At 41.8% G+C, this 19498-nt stretch overlaps 2 protein-coding genes across 2 annotated transcripts in view; one reads left to right on the top strand and one right to left on the bottom strand.

The window, feature by feature from the left end:
- Positions 1-458: 458 nt before the first annotated feature.
- On the bottom strand, positions 459-10498 carry SFRP4 (secreted frizzled related protein 4). The gene is made up of 6 exons (XM_003268950.4): positions 9747-10498; positions 8024-8104; positions 7864-7929; positions 5773-5971; positions 3281-3344; positions 459-1323 (listed from the first exon to the last, which is right to left on the bottom strand). Exons 1-6 carry the CDS (start codon positions 10189-10191, stop codon positions 1138-1140), a joined length of 1041 nt encoding a protein of 346 aa, XP_003268998.1. The 5' UTR covers positions 10192-10498; the 3' UTR covers positions 459-1137.
- A 5830-nt stretch (positions 10499-16328) lies between these two features.
- The window catches only part of EPDR1 (ependymin related 1), a 29500-nt gene continuing 26330 nt past the window's right edge, over positions 16329-19498 (top strand). Inside the window, exon 1 of the mRNA XM_012496953.2 lies at positions 16329-16976. Coding sequence (XP_012352407.2) covers positions 16345-16976 — 632 coding nt within the window. The 5' untranslated portion in view covers positions 16329-16344. The remainder of the gene's footprint in view (positions 16977-19498) is intronic.

Here is a 19498-nt window from a genome sequence, read left to right as displayed (position 1 = left end):
TTTTAAATAAATGCCTCCAATTGTCCACAATTATGAAATTCGTTGGTAAAATACTGCAAGATAAGTTCTTTTTTTTCTGATTAAAGTATCCCAACTGTCAAGTAATTCTCATTTCAGAGATGGAACCTCAGCTTTCCTCTCTGTACATTTATATTTAACTCCTCTCACATGTATTTAGGCAAAGAAAATATTTAAGTGAAGAAAACAAATTTTTGGCACTCACATGAAGGCCATTTTTATACTTGTCAAATTATTCTCAGGGTGGATGTCCTGGGAAGTGAGATGAGTGACATACCTCTCTTGTTGTGGGTATAAAATACTTGAGCATTAGCCAACTAATTAGTACCTAACTCCTAATGGTACAGACAAACTCATTGTTTCTGGTGCTGCTTAAGGGAGTGTTGACAAGAAGCATCATGATCATGAAATCAGGTAACCAAAAAACAGGAATCCAGACATTGTCTGCCTCTCCTTTTTATTTATTTTTCTTTATTATTATTTGTTTTTAGAGTTTCTAGCTAAAAACAGAGCTGAAGTCATTGTAAAAAAGACACATTATAATTTTCCATATGCTACTTCTCTAGATTTTTCAAAAAATCCCCTTTCATCACAGAAATCCTTCTGCAGACCATAAACACATAAAGATCTTTTAGACATTCATTCCACTACTGTTCCTTCTTAGAAGCATTATATTTTCGATCACATCTTAAAACATCACTAACATAACAATAGATTTCAAAAGGTAATAAAACATACTGTAAAAAAATTACGTGTTTTGTTTGAAATATGGCATTTATTTTACAATGCACATATTAGGTCGAATAGTAACAAGCACTATTTTCCCTACTCTCCTAGAGTATGCACACAGGTTACTCTGAATGCAATGCAATAAGCCTTTTCCACCAGCTTTAACTCACGTTCTGTACCAAGGGGCAAACCTACCACTATGGCTTGTGATGGCTTACAAAGAAAAACTGAAGCATAGCATTAAGAAAAATGCTGCAAGATGTGTCTATGAAGAGCACTGCAGTGAGTTGTTAGGGCAAGGGGCACATGGCCTTACATAGGCTGTCCCAGGCAATGCCCAGCCTCATCCTGTAAGGAAGTCGGAAGTCTCCGCTTTGGAAACTAGTTAGCTCACACTCTTTTCGGGTTTGTTCTCTTCTGGGCACTCCTAGTTTTAATGTTCTTCTTGGGGCTGGCTGGTTTGGGAGCAGGAGGCTTTCCCTTTGGTTTGGGGGGATTACTACGACTGGTGCGCCCGGCTGTTTTCTTCTTGTCCTGAATTGTTCTCCGCTGTTCCTGCAGCCTCTCTTCCCACTGCTGAAAGGCAATTTGTAAACATGACTGTCAAATTATCTCACCCCTTTATGGTGCTCAGCTAATATGAAAATTAAGGCAAGTTTTTCACTGTAATATGCTAATGATGTTAACAATTGTAATAGCTACCCTATGTCAAGCACTTATCATGTACCAGGTGACTTGGAAAGTGCTCAGTGTGTGATGAAGTTTCCACATGCATTCATTTCATGAAACAACAGTCCTTCCAGATAGGCACCATTGACAGGGGCAGGAAACAAGCACAGGGAGGTTATTTGCAGGCCACAGAACTGGCAAATGTCAGAGTCAGGATTCAAATTCACCCACTCTGACTCCAGAGCCCGAGGCCCTCACCCATGCACTGTTGACCACTAGTCCCATGATGCAACATTCCTACAGGGCAAAGCCTTCTAAAAAGGCTCTTATTTCATGGCTACTAGCATTAGTTTACCCCATGTCACTGGGAAGTCAGGGGTTTGTTCACTTCATTCTCCCACATCCAAAGGAAGACAGAGGCCCCTTCTACACCTAGTCATCCGCTAATGTGCTAGCTATCCAGAACCACTGGGAAATGAGTCATTCTGAAAAATCAAGTTTCTCTGATAGCAAAAAATTTATTCTTTAAATAGCTCAAGTAAGGAACAATAAAAAAGTGAGTCCACTTGAATTGCCATTGCTTTATATTAACACAGATGTCCCTGCTTGGCTAGAGTCTATTTCATTCAGCCAAAAGTTTGACCACAGTCATCAGCTGGGTATTATTCTAGGCAGTAGGAATGCAATGAAAAGAAAAACATTGTCTCCACTGTGCTATGACACAATTCTAGTCTATTCTAAAATAATAAACTCATTACAGTATGTTGCTATCATGTGGTGATATTTGCAAATTCCTACTGAAGTATATTGGAAAATATGCTGCAAAAGTGAATGGTCCCCACAGCTATGATTACTGAAAGCTTTCCTCTCGGCAAGCTCAGGTTCTCAGGGTCTGCTTGCCTTCTGTATTGATGCTTCTAATCTACTGTAGTCCTGGAAACCAGATAACCAATCTTGCTAGAATTTCCTGTCTAATAGAACTAAGCATGCTCCTGAGCAGCTCATGAGTTTTTAGCTCTGATTTAACACAATAGTGTTTGGTTCTCTTATTCAGAAGCGCACTGACTAGGGGAGGCTGTGTTCTAACTACATTCTCCATAACTCAATTGTTAATATATACTTTTCTCTTGCCTGGAACTCTTTATTGGTGCAAACTAAGAGAGCATAGGCAATAGCAATATGTTTTGTGAACCTGTAAACACAAACTCTTCTGAATATATATGACATATTTTGCAGAGAAGGGGTGCTTTAAAAATTTAAAACCAAAGACATCAGGTGATGTCTTTAGATTGGTATAATTTCTCATCTCTGGGCAAAAAATTATTCTAACTCCTCTAATTGAATTACCAATATTTCTACGATGTTACCACACAAATCATAGATTTGACTGCAAAACGATTACTTTTTGCATATAATTTTTGACAAAAGTCTTAAATTGTTATAAATACAGGAAAAGATTCTGCTATGTATAGTGATAGGGTAAGTTTTAGTACTAGATATTTCACCCCTCCAAATATATGTCAGTTTTAATCTCAATGGATATTAAGTCTGCTCAAGTATCTCATGGTTCACTAAAACAACTACATGTAACAAAGAAACAAAAGGCTCATTTAATTTGGAAATAACCAGTACATTAGTATTGAGCACAACTAAATCACCTTTGAAGTTGAATGATAGATTCCTGGTAAAAATTCTGAGTGAGAATAGCTACACTCTTAATGGCCTATTCAAAACACAAATACTGTTGCTATTGCTGGCTCTTATGAGAGCTTGGAGATTAGAGAATGGGAAGAATTCCCCAACTCTAAAGAAATCTGTTATGTACACTTACATCCATCTTCACAGTGTTGTTCATGATACTTACTATGGATCTTTTACTAAGCTGATCTCTCCATTTTTCAACTAAGCAATTTTCAAGAAGCATCATCCTGAAAAAAAATTATCTTAGTAAACAGATTTTTATTACAAAAGTAAAAAGCTAAAAATACAGAAATTGTAAAAAAAATTATTCAATAATCCTTTACCCCATAATCCACATATCCACCATTTATATTTTATTGGTGTTTCCTTTCATTCCTCCTTGTAACAATATTTATTATATTTATTAGATCACATTGTGTATTTAGATGATCTGCTGATCTGCAAATTTCCTTTTGTCATCATATGATATAAATTTTCTGATGTAATTAAATAATTTTAAAATGTAATGTTAATAATATAATATTATGAATATGGATATCCATAATATATCTAGCCATTTCTTTATTGCTTAATTCCCCTTTTGCTTAGCTATGATTACCAGTGTTGCATTGAATAACCCTGTATACAGTAGTGTGCACTGGCTTATTATTTTGTTAGGACAGATTTTTAAAATAGAGTAACTGAGTTAAAGGGTATGTATTTTTTAAAAAGATTTTCAATGCATAGTGCCAAGTTATTTTCAAAATGGTTGCACTTTCATCCAATTCACTAACATTAAGAATTAGGTGAAAATGGAATCTTGTTTTTATTTGGATTTAGAATTAAGGAGATAATTTTTTAAATGTTTACTTACTATTTGTATTACTATTTGAACTTCTCTATATAAATTTATATACATATATTTCTATATCATGGTCTCTATGTTTAAATATTAATTTTATGAACTCTTTAGTAAGATTACTATTTTTTCATATCTTTTGCAAGTATGTTTCTCAATTTTTATTTGTCTTTCTATAATCATTTGTGATTTTTATGTGTATAATATTATGTGGTCAGATATGTGTATTGATATTTTTCCTTGCAATTTCTTACATTACTTTTATGTTTACAAATTACTTTGCTTTTCAGATACAACATATTTAGTCACCCAATTTTATCCTTTTTTTAGTTCTTAGAATATTTATCTATTTAATCCATTTGAAAGTTATTGTATAGTACAGTATAAAATGAAAAGAATGTATTATTTTTACAAATAAGAATATTTTCAACATTTACCAAATAATACATTCATTTTCTATCGATGGGCCATATTTCCTTCATAATGAAAGGCTGTATTTTATGGATTAAAACCTGTTTCAAGAGTTTTTCCCTCTGTTTTATTTATCTTTACATCTACTATTGCATCACATGGTTTTAACAAGTGTAACTTTACAACAGTTTTGCAGGTCTCATAAGGCAGATTTCCTCTCTTATTTTCACAATCATCTTTACATACCCTTACCAATTTATTAGAATCATTTGTGAGGACATAAATCTCAATTATCCAAAACTATTTTTACTGGGATGGATTATAATCCATTCATCTCTCCAGACAGAATGTAATGACTAACAACCTGGTATCCCGAACTGCATCTCTAGCACTGCAGCAGATGCAAACACCTTGGTAGAGATGAGTCCAGAATCACTGATTGCTTCTTTAGGAAGACAAGATATAAGCAGAGTCTGGCTTTAGAACCAAGAACACAAGGTGATATCCATGTTGTAAGGAGGGCACCCAAGTACTGATAGAATACAGAAAAGTGAAGTTAGTTCCCGAAGATATTTTTGGTTTCTTTTTGGAGGAATAGTCTTAGGTTATATCTAGAAGAAACAGATGAACATTAACAGCAGAGAATGGGAGGGATGCCTTGTTATGTAAAACTGAGTAATTTTGCTGGAGAAGTATACTGCACTAACTTACGGGGCTCAACATGGAGGCTGGGCTCAAGAGTTTGACTTTATATTACAAGTAATGTACCAACATCCAAAAAAAATAAGAAGGAGAGGTCAGGGAGACAAATAGACCCAGCTAGAATTTGTGTGTATGTGTATCAGTGTGCATGAAGCATATATTTATTTGTTTATACTTTGCCTTGTGATGATTTGAATTGAGAATCACATATTCGATTCAGAAATCACCTTAAAGTGTGTGTGTGTGTGTGTGTGTGTGTGCAATACTCTATCAAATATTATGAAGTGTTTATATGGAAAACATGCGGAACTATAGTCTCAAATGCCTACTTATTTGATCTGTAAGCTATTAAAGTGGCCTTAAAAATTCAGTATTTGCCATTCTAAAATTTTTTGAATGATTTGAAAAGAATTGTTCTTCCTTAAAATAACTGACTTGCCTATAAATTTTGGAATCACTTAATGAATTTTGAAATTGATTTTTAAAGACTCTATTCAAATACTCATATTTGATTTTTCCTTCATTCTATGAAGAATTAATTGATAGTTAGAATATATGCTATTCAAACAGAGGCATCTGTTAAACTAATTTTTTTTGAAAAGCCTTTGGCATATTTTTGTTATATTTTTAAACCGTGACTGCTAACTGAGATTGAGGTTTTTCTAACAGTGTTCATACAGTTCTTTCTGCCTCTTTGTGCCTACCTTGAGCGCCACTCGTAACACATGATGAGAACATCTTGATGGGGCAGGATGTGTGGACACTGGCAAGAAGAATTTGTAATGAGCGGGACTTGAGTTCGAGGGATGGGTGATGAGGACTTGAAGATCTCTTTTACATCCACCACCGTTGTGACCTCATTGCAGCCACTCCTCTGCACAGCTTTTATTTTGGCATGAATAACTGCAATTTAAAAATAGATAAAAGTGTTGTTGAAGGTTTTGGGGAAAAACTAGGGATGGTGTATTCATGCCAACTTCTGAGCCTCTCTTAAAGAATCACTCCTGTAATTATGGTTATGTCCAAGTGGCCTGAGTGCAGGCAAACAGCCCACACAGTCATATGCTAAATGGATGGTGTCCTATATTGTCAACATTGTCTTAAAAGTTCCGGGGCATACTGCAAGATGGGAAAGCAAGCTGAAAAGCAGGTTTTAGTCTTTCTCTGCCTTTAGGTCAGTAAAAAATTCACAGAAATGTGTATTTGTATTCTTCCTTGTGGTGATTTGAAGTGGGGATCATATACTTTCAGATCAGAAGTCATCTTAAGGTTTGCATTTCTTCAATCACTCATCTGATGCTTGAGCTTCCTCTGTTTTACAGAGATAGTTATTAGTCATAACATTTTTGAACTGGAGGGAGTCTCTGAGGACTACTGTTCTCAATCTTTTAATTTCACAGACTGACAAAGTAGACCCATGGTGAGCAGAGATAGAACTGTTATTACAGACGGCTGTTAATGTCACTGTCTCTGACCAAGTTTTAAATGCTGGTTTCTGTGGTCTCTTGCTATTACTGCCTCCCATAGAGTTGTAATCAGCCTAATATGGCTGTGTCTTGGATTCCGTTTCTGGAAGCCAGTTTATGAAGACACCAAAGGACTTGAATACAAAATGGTTTCTTCATCAAGTTCGTTCCAAGGCCATAACACCCCAGAGAACAACATGACAGTGAAACTCAGATTAGTATCTCAGGCTGGATCTTGGCAGAGGAGGGACTAAGTAAGTCAGATTAGGATGGTATCTACATAGAGCAGGCTTTAAGAAAAAAAGCTACAGGAAAAGATAAATTACTTTTTGTTGTTGCTGAATTACCCACATTGGCTAAATATGATACTTAAATCTGATAGCTTTGTAAGAGCTTATTTTTTTTCAGATTTTTATATTTCCATGATCCTCCTACTTTCATGTCTGATATATATCCTAAAGTTTCTTACTGATATAAAATTTCAATCTGCAAGATGAAAACTAAGTCAGCAAACAAAATAAGCATTTTCCATAAAACCACTTTATGTTATTTCAGCAGAAATAATTTAAGACATGCAATGAAATATAAAGTAGGCAGCCCAAACAGACATTTTTAACATGTCTGCCTTTTACATTTCTTTTTGAATTGAAAAAGAACATGTTAATTAAATTTACTTTCAGATGACAATAGTGAAATTAAAATTACTTAAAACATTTCAAATTTCATGATTGACTTATTCATGGACGAAAATGCTGAATGGTTCTTTCAAGTAAGAGAGAGAAGGCATTTAAACTAGTTTGATAGTGTAACCATAGGATTTTGTGATTAACATTTTTTTCACAATTTATTTAAGATGTTAAATATTTGTAGCTAGTCACAAGTAAAAGGATGTGCAGGCAGATCTTAATTGTCTGGGCCTATGGGCCTTATTTCTCTGACTCTCAGATAATCAGATCCATGGATCATTCTCCCATTCTTCCTGCAGCAGTAAAACCTCAGAAAGAGAACAGGTGGGATGTGCCATCAGGGCTGATAAGCACTTCTTACCAAGAAAAGGAGGATCAAGATGTCAAATTTTCAATCTGATGCATGTAATTGTTATCACCTGGGTCATTTCCTTTGTTTGCACTTGATTTATCCAGAAAAGCAAGACATTTTGCAGTTGTTATTGTGCCATATATTAATAGAATTCACATGATCAACTGCAAAAGTAGTCAACCTTTTGTTTTCTTTACTTTGTGACTAGCTTTAATGAGAGCAACGTTATTGAGATTCCAGCTTTGTAATGAACCAAGTCTCAAAAGTAAATGGCTTTAACAGATGACTTACCATAGCTGTAGTTTTTGCTGAGATATGTTGCCAAAGTCGGCTTCACCTTTTTACACTTGCACCGATCTAAAAAAGGCAAAAGAGGGAGAAAGTTGGAACGAGTACAGAAATCACTCAGGAGAGGAGAAGTAGAGGGAATATCCACGAAGAAAGAACTCACCGGGGCTTAGGCGTTTACAGTCAACATCAAGAGGCCTTTCCTGTACCATCATGTCTGGTGTGATGTCTATCCACTTAACATCTGAAACACAAACAGGGCCACATGGGCATGGTTGGTGATTTGGTCTGTTCACCCAGCTGGTATAAGGAGCCCTCTGAAGATATAAACTAAAACAGTATCGCAAAAGAATAGTTCTTAATGGTAAAAATGGGCCAGGAGAGGTGGCTCACGCCTGTAATCCCAGCACTTTGGGAGGCCGAGGAGGGCAGATCACCTGAAGTCAGGAGTTTGAGACCAGTCTGGCCAATATGGTGAAACCCCGTTTCTACTAAAAATACAAAAATTAGCCAGGCATGGTGATGGGTGCCTGTAATCCCAGCTACTCGAGAGGCTGAGGCAGGAGAATCGCTTGAACCCGGGAGGCAAAGGTTGCAGTGAGCTGAGATTGTGCCATTGCACTCCAGCCTGGGCAACAGAGTGAGGCTCCATCTCAAAAAACAAAACAAAACAAAACAAAACAAAAAATATTTATATATAGTAAAAATGGCATGTGATTGTTGACTTCTCCTTTCATAATGATATCCAGGGCTTAGGAAAGAAATCCTCTGGGGGAATATTTGCCTATCCAAGCACAAATTGATGTGAATGTATATCCATTTAACCTCACTGGTATATACAACCAAACTGGATAAATCACATCACTCTCTCCCAAAGTCATATTTAAATGTTGATTTCCCAAGTTAACAGTTTATATTAATCAAACTAACCAAAATATTTCCAAATCCCTACCTCGTATCTTGCAGTGCAGAAACAATTCACAGGTACATAACCAAAACCAAGCATAACCCTCTATTATTTATATAATTTAAACAATAAATATGTTTTCTTTCCTAAAACTCTAAATTAGAGAGGAGTTTCCATTTACCCTGTTCACTTAACCACTCCTCCTTCATGTTTAGGGCAATGCTCTGGGGTATAACTTCAGAGATTACAGCACAGCAATATCATAGTCTGTTTAAATGTGGGGTGACCTGGGTCAGATAAAGCCTGGATAAAAGAATGCAAAAATATTCCTAGGTTTCACTTCAAGAAGTGAATTTAAACCTCTCCCTCTTCTTAGAAAAGCAATCAAATGACCAAAGAAAAAAGAAGGAAGTGGAAGCAGAGATGGGGTTAACTAAAATGCCACAGTAGTTGGCTCCGGGTCAATGACCATGAAACAGACCTCACAATTTTCCAGGGAAACTGCAATTACAAATCTCACTCCTGGTGGGAAGCAATGACCATTACTGCTTTTTCAGAAAAAAAACTTTTTAGGAAGTAGCACTAAATGGAGCGAATATTGGCACCTGCCTGGTGAGATTATTTTGGGCATTAAATGAGTGAATAACGTGTAATGTGTTTAACACTTGCTCAGACACCTAGCAACACCTGTTTACTCCTATTATCATTTCTGTTATTACCATAAATGCAAACATCATCGAAGGCTCGTTTGTAAGCAAAATCTTTTGTTTTTCTTTATGGGGTGCAGTGCTCTTCGCTGGCTCCTAAAATTCCTATGGGAGAAACGAGTTTTTCTGAAGAAAATATTTCCCCCATTCCTTCCCACCTCCTACAAGCCTCAGACGCCCCTGGCAGCCTTAGGTGTGGCCGCCCAGTTCTCAAGTGGCAGCCACAGCCCCGGGCGCCTCCTGGCCTCCCTCCATCCTTCCTAGGGCCTCACCCTCCGGGAGGTCGGTGACGATGGCTTCAGGCGAGATGCACACGCCACGGTCATAGACGGGCAGCTCGTCGCAGGCCAGGCTTTCGGGCCAGCTGTGGTTGTACATCTTCATGAGGGGCTCGCAGTCGTCGCGCGCGCGTTGGCACACCGACTTGCACGGCTTGATGGGGTCGTGCAGGAACTCCAGGGTGCAAATGGGCGCGTACATGGCACAGAGGAAGAAACGCAGCACGGCGCTGCAGTTCACGTCCACCAGCTCCTCGTACTGCTCGATGGCCAGGATGGCGTTTTCCTGCGTGCTGTGGTGCAGGTGATTGGGCATCCGGGTGATGTTCCAGGGCATGTGCCGGCACATGGGGATGCGCACCGCCTCGCAGGGCGCGCCGCGCACGCCCAGCGCCAGGTGCAGCCACAGGCACAGCGCCACCAGGATGGAGAGGAACATGGCACTGCCCTCCCGCACTGCGACCCCGGCAAACAGAAAGCGCACTTCTCTTCCTGCCACCCTTGTCTTTCGCTGTCCCTTCGCCGAGGAGGAAAACCTCTGCGGCGCAGGAGAGTTTCTTCCCCCAAACTCCAGTCGGTAGCAAAGCGGGGCCGTGGGGTCCGGCCGCGGAGCTCCGCCGTCTGGCACACAGGGCACGAGCAGCGCCAGCTCTCAGCCTTCGGGGCGCGAACCCGCCCGGGCAGCTCCAGTCCCCGACTCCGCAGCTCGGAGAGCAGCCAGCCACGGCCATTGCGGGACCCTATTTATCCCGACACCTCCCCTGACGTGGGCTCGGAACGCTCCCTTGGCAGCTGCAGCCGCGGCGCGGGCTCCCCCTCGGCCGCCCCACCCCCAGGCCCCTTGGTGCAGAAGCGGTGACATCATCCCCTCTGGGCCGCAGCCCAGGGCTGGAAGCCTGCTTTCCCCCAAAAGTCCCTCCTTTTTAGTCTGGCCAGTCTTTTTTCTTCGGACCAAGAAAAAGAACCTCTGGCAGTTGTTTTCGACACCGGATACAAGAGGGTGCGGGAGAGAATTTCGAGAGAGAGAAAGACACTCTTCGGCTGAGAACTGAACTTTGCTCCCTCTGCCTTAGAGTTTTTCCAAGTATAGAGTTGGGGGGAAATGGGAGCTTCTGCTACCCTCTAATTCTGAAATATATTTGCTTTCTCCGGTAGGGGGCATGAGGAGCGCTGAGGACAGTTGGGACACTGTCCTGCGAGGCAGGGGAGAGTGCAGTGAGTGTCAGAACAGGAGGGACACATTGTATAAATCACTCCCACTCCGCCCTTAGTTGTGTGGAGTGTGGTTTGTTGTTGTTGCTAGTAGACAGTTTGGGCCGAAATTTTTCCGGTATAACACTTGGTTTGTTTCTGCTCCAGGAAGTTAACAGAACTGGGGGAAGGTGTGCTAGCATCTTCCAGCTTGAGAAATGTCTCCAACATTTCCCCTTCCTTCTAACTCCCTGTTCCCCTCTCCAGCATTAGTGGAACCCAGGAGAAAACATTGGGCACCACAATCTGAAAGGTCTCCCTTGCTCTGATCCTTCATGCCAAAGGATTTCCGCCTCAGCAGCCTAAAATCTTGATTTTTGATGTGCTCAGAGACTGTTGCTTGAGTTGAGTAAGAAGCTATGTACTATGGGATGCAAGTATGTGGTTTTGCTTTCTCTTTTATCTTACTTGCATTAGGAAGAGGTAGTAAGTCCAGTTGCTGGCTCAGCTATCCACAGAAAAGGGAGGCTTTATTTATATAAGGTTGATGTATATCAATCTTCAGGTGGTAAGACTTCTGGTATGTGCTATTTTTTAGGGCATCAGCAATACGGAAACATGTTCTCTGAATGTTAATCTTTAAAAACACAGTTTAACTTGAATTTAAGGCACATGGTTTTTCTCTCCAAAGCTTAAGCCTACACAATTAGTTTAGTTTTGACTGAGGATTAAAACTAAAGACTGAGGATTAAAACTAAAGACTAAGGATTAAAACAGCGAGGAAACAAGCGCAAGTGACATGTATTGGGAATTTACAATGGTCAAGGTATGAAGCTAAGAACTTTAAATGCATTATCTTATTTTTTAGGGAACACGAATTAAACATAGTAAGTGAAAAGGATAAATGAGACAAATACCTTTCAGGATTCATCCAAAGAGTCTGGTTCTTATTTAGGGGAAGCCCAGGGTGTTCTTACACTTCCAAGCCACTCTAGAAAGGTAATCTAGTTCCTATAGAACAGGTCTTAACCTCCAGAGATGCTAAGCCAGGCTAGTAAAATATCACACGAGGAGGAAAGCCCAGGTGACATCTCAAGCCATTTCTAGCAGTAAACTCCAATGAGTCTAAACCCTTCACTGAGTGAAAAAGATTTTCAGTCAGAGTTCCTACCAGGGGAGCAAGAGAGAGAGCTGAACTACCCTGCACTTTTCCTATGAGTCTGAGCAGGGCAAACTTCGAGAGGGCTCAAATTTCTGCAGCCAGTTTGAACCTGCTGCATCTGTTTAACTATGTAACCAAGTCACAAAGTCTCATGGGCTTCCCTGATGTTCTCTGAGGCATGCCCTTTAAGGAAAGGTAATGCTAAAGCTCTGTGCCTGCCCCATTCCACCCACTGGTAGTGTCTCTAGTGGTTCTAGAGACAGGGGGCAGCAGGGAAGGATGCATCAGGAAAACATGTCAACTGTCCCACCTCTTCGGGACCTCCAGGGATGCTGTGATTCTAGAACACCCTACTTCAGCATTAAGTCCATTCTTTCCATGCCTTACATTTATTTAACAAGGCTCTGGAAGTTGCCTTATTCAGTGGCTTCTTTCTGGTGACTCCTTTTGGTCTCCTCAAGTGCCTGTTATCTGCCCATCCTTTAAATATCTGGAGCTCTCTGGGGCACCATCCTAATCCTTCTTCTCACACTCAACACTCCCCTGCACTCCAGGTTTTCTCACCCCCAACACTTAGGACATTTGGGGCCAGATAATTTTCTCTTCATTTGGGTGGGGGGAGGTGGCTGTACTGTGCATTGTAGGAAGTTTAGTAGCATCCTTGGCCTCTACCCACAAAATGTCAGCGGTAGCCTCCTCCCCATCTACATTGTGATCATCAAAAATGTCACCAGATATTGCCAAATGTTTCTTTGCTGGGGAGGGGAATGCGGAATTGCCCCAGGAACCACTGTTCTACTCTTCAGCTTCAGTTACCACCTATGTACCTATGGCTTCCTAATCCAGAAGCTCTGCTGGTTTCCAGAAGTATTTATCCAGCTGTCCCTTGGATATTTCCACCTTAATATTCCACAGTCAGCTCAAAATCAACCAATCCTAAAATGAACTGATCATCTCCCCTCACTCAGGACTGGACTCCCAGTGGCCCAAACCAGAAACCTCTCTCTCTGAGTTGAAATGCTTCTCTACAGCTCCCAACTGTCTTCCACCCTCTCCATGACCACTCCCGCTGCCTTAGCTGAGTCAGGATCATCTCTTTCCAGGATGATAACAGTAGCTTCCTCCTCTCCCTGCCTTCCCTCTGGCCCTATGCCTTCTGTTGCCTAAGTGGGCTTTCCAAAGCATATGCCTGATGATGCTCCTCCCTAGCTTTACATTGATTGATAGTTCCCACAGTCCTCAATATCAATGACAAATTCCTTAAAATGAGTGCTATGGCTTCAGAGTACTCCTCTACCTTGTCCTTGAACCCCAGCATTATTCTTTTCTTGTCCTTATGCCCTTCATTCAGGAATGTTATCTCCCACTTTCACCTGGCTCAATCTTTTTTTTTTTTATTATACTTTAAGTTTTAGGGTACATGTGCACAATGTGCAGGTTTGTTACATATGTATCCATGTGCCATGTTGGTGTGCTGCACCCGTTAACTCATCATTTAGCATTAGGTATATCTCCTAATGCTCTTCCTCCCGCCTTCCCACACCCCACAACGGTCCCTGGAGTGTGATGTTCCCCTTCCTGTGTCCATGTATTCCCATTGTTCAATTCCCACCTAGGAGTGAGAACATATGGTGTTTGGTTTTTTGTCCTTGTGATAGTTTACTGAGAATGATGGTTTCCAGTTTCATCCATGTCCCTACAAAGGACATGAACTCATCATTTTTTATGGCTGCATAGTATTCCATGGTGTATATGTGCCACATTTTCTTAATCCAGTCTATCGTTGTTGGACATTTGGGTTGGTTCCAAGTCTTTGCTATTGTGAATAGTGCTGCAATAAACATACGTGTGCATGTGTCTTTATAGCAGCCTGATTTATAGTCCTTTGGGTATATACCCAGTAATGGGATGGCTGGGTCAAATGGTATTTCTAGTTCTAGATCCCTGAGGAATCGCCACACTGACTTCCACAATGGTTGGACTAGTTTACAGTCCCACCAACAGTGTAAAAGTGTTCCTATTTCTCCACATCCTCTCCAGCACCTGTTGTTTCCTGACTTTTTAATGATGGCCATTCTAATTGGTGTGAGATGGTATCTCATTGTGGTTTTGATTTGCATTTCTCTGACGGCCAGTGATGATGAGCATTTTTGCAAGTGTTTTTTGGCTGCATAAATGTCTTCTTTTGAGAAGTGTCTGCTCATGTCCTTTGCCCACTTTTTGATGGGGTTGTTTGCTTTCTTCTGGTAAATTTGTTTGAGTTCATTGTAGATTCTGGATATTAGCCCTTTGTCAGATGAGTAGGTTGCAAAAATTTTCTCCCATTCTGTAGGTTGCCTGTTCACTCTGATGGTAGTTTCTTTTGCTGTGCAGAAGCTCTTTAGTTTAATTAGATCCCATTTGTCAATTTTGGCTTTTGTTGCCATTGCTTTTGGTGTTTTAGACATGAAGTCCTTTCCCATGCCAATGTCCTGAATGGTAATGCCTATGTTTTCTTCTAGGGTTTTTATGGTTTTAGGTCTAACATGTAAGTCTTTAATCCATCTTGAATTAATTTTTGTATAAGGTGTAAGGAAGGGATCCAGTTTCAGCTTTCTACCTATGGCTAGCCTGTTTTCCCAGCACCATTTATTAAATAGGGAATCCTTTCCCTGTTTCTTGTTTTTATCAGGTTTGTCAAAGATCAGATGGTTGTAGATATGCAGCATTATTTCTGAAGGCTCTGTTCTGTTCCATTGATCTGTATCTCTGCTTTGATACCAGTACCATGCTGTTTTGGTTACTGTAGCCTTGTAGTATAGTTTGAAGTCAGGTAGCGTGATGCCTCCAGCTTTGTTCTTTTGGCTTAGGATTGACTTGGCGATGTGGGCTCGTTTTTGGTTCCATATGAACTTTAAAGTAGTTTTTTCCAATTCTGTGAAGAAAGTCATTGGTAGCTTGATGGGGATGGCATTGAATCTATAAATTACCTTGGGCAGTATGGCCATTTTCACAATATTGATTCTTCCAACCCATGAGCATGGAATGTTCTTCCATTTGTTTGTATCCTCTTTTATTTCATTGAGCAGTGGTTTGTAGTTCTCCTTGAAGAGGTCCTTCACGTCCCTTGTAAGTTGGATTCTTAGGTCTTTTATTCTCTTTGAAGCAATTGTGAATGGGAGTTCACTAATGATTTGACTCTCTGTTTGTCTGTTATTGGTGTACAAGAATGCTTGTGATTTTTGTACATTGATTTTGTATCCTGAGACTTTGCTGAAGTTGCTTATCAGCTTAAGGAGATTTTGGGCTGAGACAATGGGGTTTTCTAGATATCCAATCATGTCATCTGCAAAGAGGGACAATTTGACTTACTTTTTTCCTAATTGAATACCATTTATTTCCTTCTCCTGCCTGATTGCCCTGGCCAGAACTTCCAACACTATGTTGAATAGGAGTGGTGAGAGAGGGCATCCCTGTCTTGTGCCAGTTTTCAAAGGGAATGCTTCCAGTTTTTTCCCATTCAGTATATTAATCATCCTTGAAATGCAGTTCAAGTGGAAAGATGCTATACATTTTTTTAGTTCCTTTCTTTTTTCTTGATTTCGTATTTTATCACTATATTTTTAGAGACAGGGTCTCGCCATGTCGCCCAGGCTGGATGGAGTGCAGTGGCATGATCATAGCACACTGCAACCTCTAACTCCTAGGCTCAAGCGATCCTCCCACTTCAGCCTCCAGAGTAGCTGGGACTACAGGTGTGTGAGCCCCGCTCATTCCATATTATAGATCCTAACATTACATAAATATAAACCCAATTAACCTTGTTCTTGAAGAAGCAAACCCCCCCAGACACCCAAACCACTCGGCTGGCGGTATTGCCAGGAGATGAGAGGAGCAGTCTCACTGCAATGTGACCTTGAGGCAATGTCCATGAGTCCTAGGCCCATTGCAGGAGGCTGTCTACTAGTCTCCTAGACTCTTCACTGGGAATAGGGGCTGAGAAGCGGCCATGATGAATAGCTAGTATCATTTCTTCAGGGAAGGACTCGTCTTTCCACTTTTAATTTGGAGGAAGAAGTTTGCAATTTTGTGGAGGGGCAATGTACGCGGGGCAAATATTTGCACAGCAAACGCAGCAGCTCTGCTTTTCCTATCTTGACCTTGAACTTGCCCCTCCGTGTGTGATTACCTGTTGAACACTGAAGTTAGTGGAGAAACAAACTTCTTAGCACAGTCTCCCCCCATCCCCCCTCTTAAAACATGATGCCTCCCAGGATGCTAGTGGCACCACTGCCACTGCATTTCCTGTTGGCAGCAGTGAGCAGTGAAAACCGAAGCGGCAGCAGGCAGTGGCAGCAGGCAGTGGCAGCAGGCAGTGGCCCAGGCAGAAATAACTCCCGCGCGATTCACTGGAGCCTTCCCAGGGCCCTGGTCCCGGCTACCGGGACTCGCGCGTCCGGATCTCAAAAGCGGCAGAGGCCACCGAAGGGACAGGAAGCACCTTGGTCCAGACCACACTCCCGGCACCGTGCGGAAAGAGCCGGCGGGAGCCACTGTGATCCCGGCCGCCTCAGCGCCCCCTTGGGCTCGGGCTTGCCCTCGGGCCGGGGAAGGCTGACCGCGATGCCAGGACGCGCTCCTCTCCGCACCGTCCCGGGCGCCCTGGGCGCCTGGCTTCTGGGCGGCTTCTGGGCCTGGACCCTGTGCGGCCTGTGCAGCCTGGGGGCGGTGGGAGCCCCGCGCCCGTGCCAGGCGCCGCAGCAGTGGGAGGGGCGCCAGGTTATGTACCAGCAAAGTAGCGGGCGCAACAGCCGCGCCCTGCTCTCCTACGACGGGCTCAACCAGCGCGTGCGGGTGCTGGACGAGAGGAAGGCGCTGATCCCCTGCAAGAGGTACAGGTCACCGGCCCCCGGGGCGGGAGTAGGGAGCCGCGCGGGCCCGGGGAGGGCGAGGTCGCAAGGGCCTGCGCCCTGTAACTCTTTCCGGCCCCTTGCAGCTCCTCCCTTCTCTCAGAGAGATCCTTCGCGAGGAGGGTCGCTTGGGGATAGCATGGTCAGAGGTTGGGAGGGGCGCTGCGCCCACCGAGGGCGGCCTGCTGGCGGGGGACTCAGTAACACTCAGCGAGGTGGTGGCAGGTAAAGAAGGGACCCATCCAGGGCAGGATCGAGCTGCAGAGCGCCCCATGCCCAGGTTCGCCCCTGTTCTCACGCTGCTGAGTCAGGCTCTGGGCTCATGGAGCCCCCTGCAGTCTAGGGCGTGTCTTCTGCGCTATCTCATTTCTTTCTAGAGCCATCTGCGAGAGGGGCACGCAGAATATGTATTTTCTAAGAAATACTTTCTGTATTTTAAAAGAATATGGCAAGACTACAAACGGTATGGGAAATTGATAAAAAGAAAATTTCACCCACAAACTTATCAAATTGTTACAGAATTAAAATTTTGGTCTACTCCGTTTAAGTTTTTTGTTTATTTTAAAGCAAATTTTACATACTATGATCAAAAGCCATATGTTATCTGAATCTTTTTTAACTTAACATTGTCCCTTATATGTTATTTGCCATTTTATTAGCTGGCCTCCTATTTTTAATGGCTGCACAGTATTCCTTACAGGGGCAAAGCTGTAAGTTTCTTTTAAGCATTAGTCTGACCATTCACATTTTCACATCTGTTGTGACAAAGGAAAGCCTCTTTTAGAGATGTCATCTCGCTTGTGGCCCCTTTAAGACCTGATTTCTAATTTGGGATCACCACCTGTCTCCCTTCCGGAGCCCTGCCATTCACCCAAAGTGTGTTCCTCTCACTGGCCTCTCTTCATGGCGTTTGCATCATTAGGAGTTGCAAAGTGAATTTCCATGGTTTGAAACTCCAATGGGCTGTAAGATCTATAGCAAAAGGGCACCATTAGTTTATAGAACAAAACCAAACTTGATAATATCATTTATTCTAAAAGCGTTTGTTCAAGTATTAGGTGACTTGAAGAAAGTATGGAAAGGGCAGACCCTTTCAAACAATATCAAGGGTGCAAAATAATGCATTATGAAATGCAGCACAGAGCAGCACAGTCATCATGGTGGACTGGGAATTGATTTGAAGTCTTTCAAGAACATGAATATTTTCAGTAGGGTCTTGAAGAGCACAGTAATAACAACAACAACTAACAGTTGAATACTTATTATATATGAGGCATGACACTGAGGACTTTACATATATTATATAATTTAGTTTAAATCTCTCAATAACTTGACAGTATAGGTTTTATGATCTCCATGTTACAGACAATAACTCTAAGGTCTAGTGAGATTAAGCAACTTTCTTAAGATCACACAGCTAATACTTGAGGAAGCTGGGTGGGTTCTGACGCCTATGGTATACCAGGTTCACATTCATTCATTTATTTAACAAGCATTTGTTCATGTTAGGCACTGTGTATAAACAGAGTGGTTCCTGGCTTGGGGGGAGTTCAGAGTCTGGAGGTAAAGTCACATAAATAAAAAAAATTCCCAGACAGTGGGATGAGGGGTGAGAGCTGGGGTGTGATGAGAAAAACTCAGTTGGGCACCTAACCCAGGCTTCCTGGAGGAGCTGAAATGAGAGTGAGTTCCAAAACACCCGTACAGGTTTTCCAGGGAGATGTGGAGAGACTGCTGGTCCAGGGGGATGCAGGTGTATCCATGCCTGGTACGTGTGTGCCATCCTGGAGTGTATAGAGCTGAATAAATTCCAAAAACCGCAGACCACTCACTATTACAGCTGAAGCACAGGACATGGCGAAGGGTCATACTGAAGGAGTTTTAAACAGTGGAATTTGTGATTAGATTATATAAAGATCCCTAGATGTGTCCTTAAGGATGCATTCCCAAGATGTGGACACAAAATGGAGCAATGTGGAGCAAGAGTAGAAGTGAGAACACAACCTTGGAGATTTTTGTAGTGGTCCAGGTGAGAGATGGGTAGTAGCAATGGAAATGGTGAGCAAGGGGCAAGTGAATGCATCAGGGAAGTATTGAAGAGGTTCAATTGAGGAACATGTAAATGATTGGACGGGTTGTGGCAGACATGGTGAGGGAGAGGAAAACATTAAAGAGGCCCCCATTTTTGGCTTGTGAAGCTAATGGTACTGATGGCATAGGGTAGATGGTGATGCTGTTCCTTGCAACAGGGCTTGACTTTGTGCACTTCCAATTAAGGGTGGATTGGTATCTTATGTAATTTTATGTGAAGACTTGTACAGTAGTGGCGCATTGATGAATAGTCATATTGAAGACGGACTGGGATAGCTGAGAGCACACTGCTGAAGCAGAGGAGTGTGTCAAAGAGAAGGATAAGGGTTCATCTCTCCAAAGGTAGTATTTTTTTTACAATTAAAAAAATTAGACTTTAGAGTCAGACAAATCTGGATCTGAATCCAGACTCT

Source organism: Nomascus leucogenys, chromosome 17 (assembly GCF_006542625.1).
Source record: "Nomascus leucogenys isolate Asia chromosome 17, Asia_NLE_v1, whole genome shotgun sequence".
Taxonomy (NCBI): Eukaryota; Metazoa; Chordata; class Mammalia; order Primates; family Hylobatidae; genus Nomascus; species Nomascus leucogenys.
This window is presented reverse-complemented; position numbering and strand designations above follow the sequence as displayed.

Bases quoted from the DNA above. Each gene is read 5' to 3' on its own strand.
- SFRP4 (XM_003268950.4), bottom strand. From the start codon at position 10,191: ATGTTCCTCTCCATCCTGGTGGCGCTGTGCCTGTGGCTGCACCTGGCG. The intron at 8,105-9,746 runs GTGAGGCCCTAG...TTTGTGTTTCAG, and splicing joins CGTCACCGACCTCCCGGAGG to ATGTTAAGTGGATAGACATC. The intron at 1,324-3,280 runs GTAAGTATCATG...ATTGCCTTTCAG, and splicing joins AGCTTAGTAAAAGATCCATA to CAGTGGGAAGAGAGGCTGCA.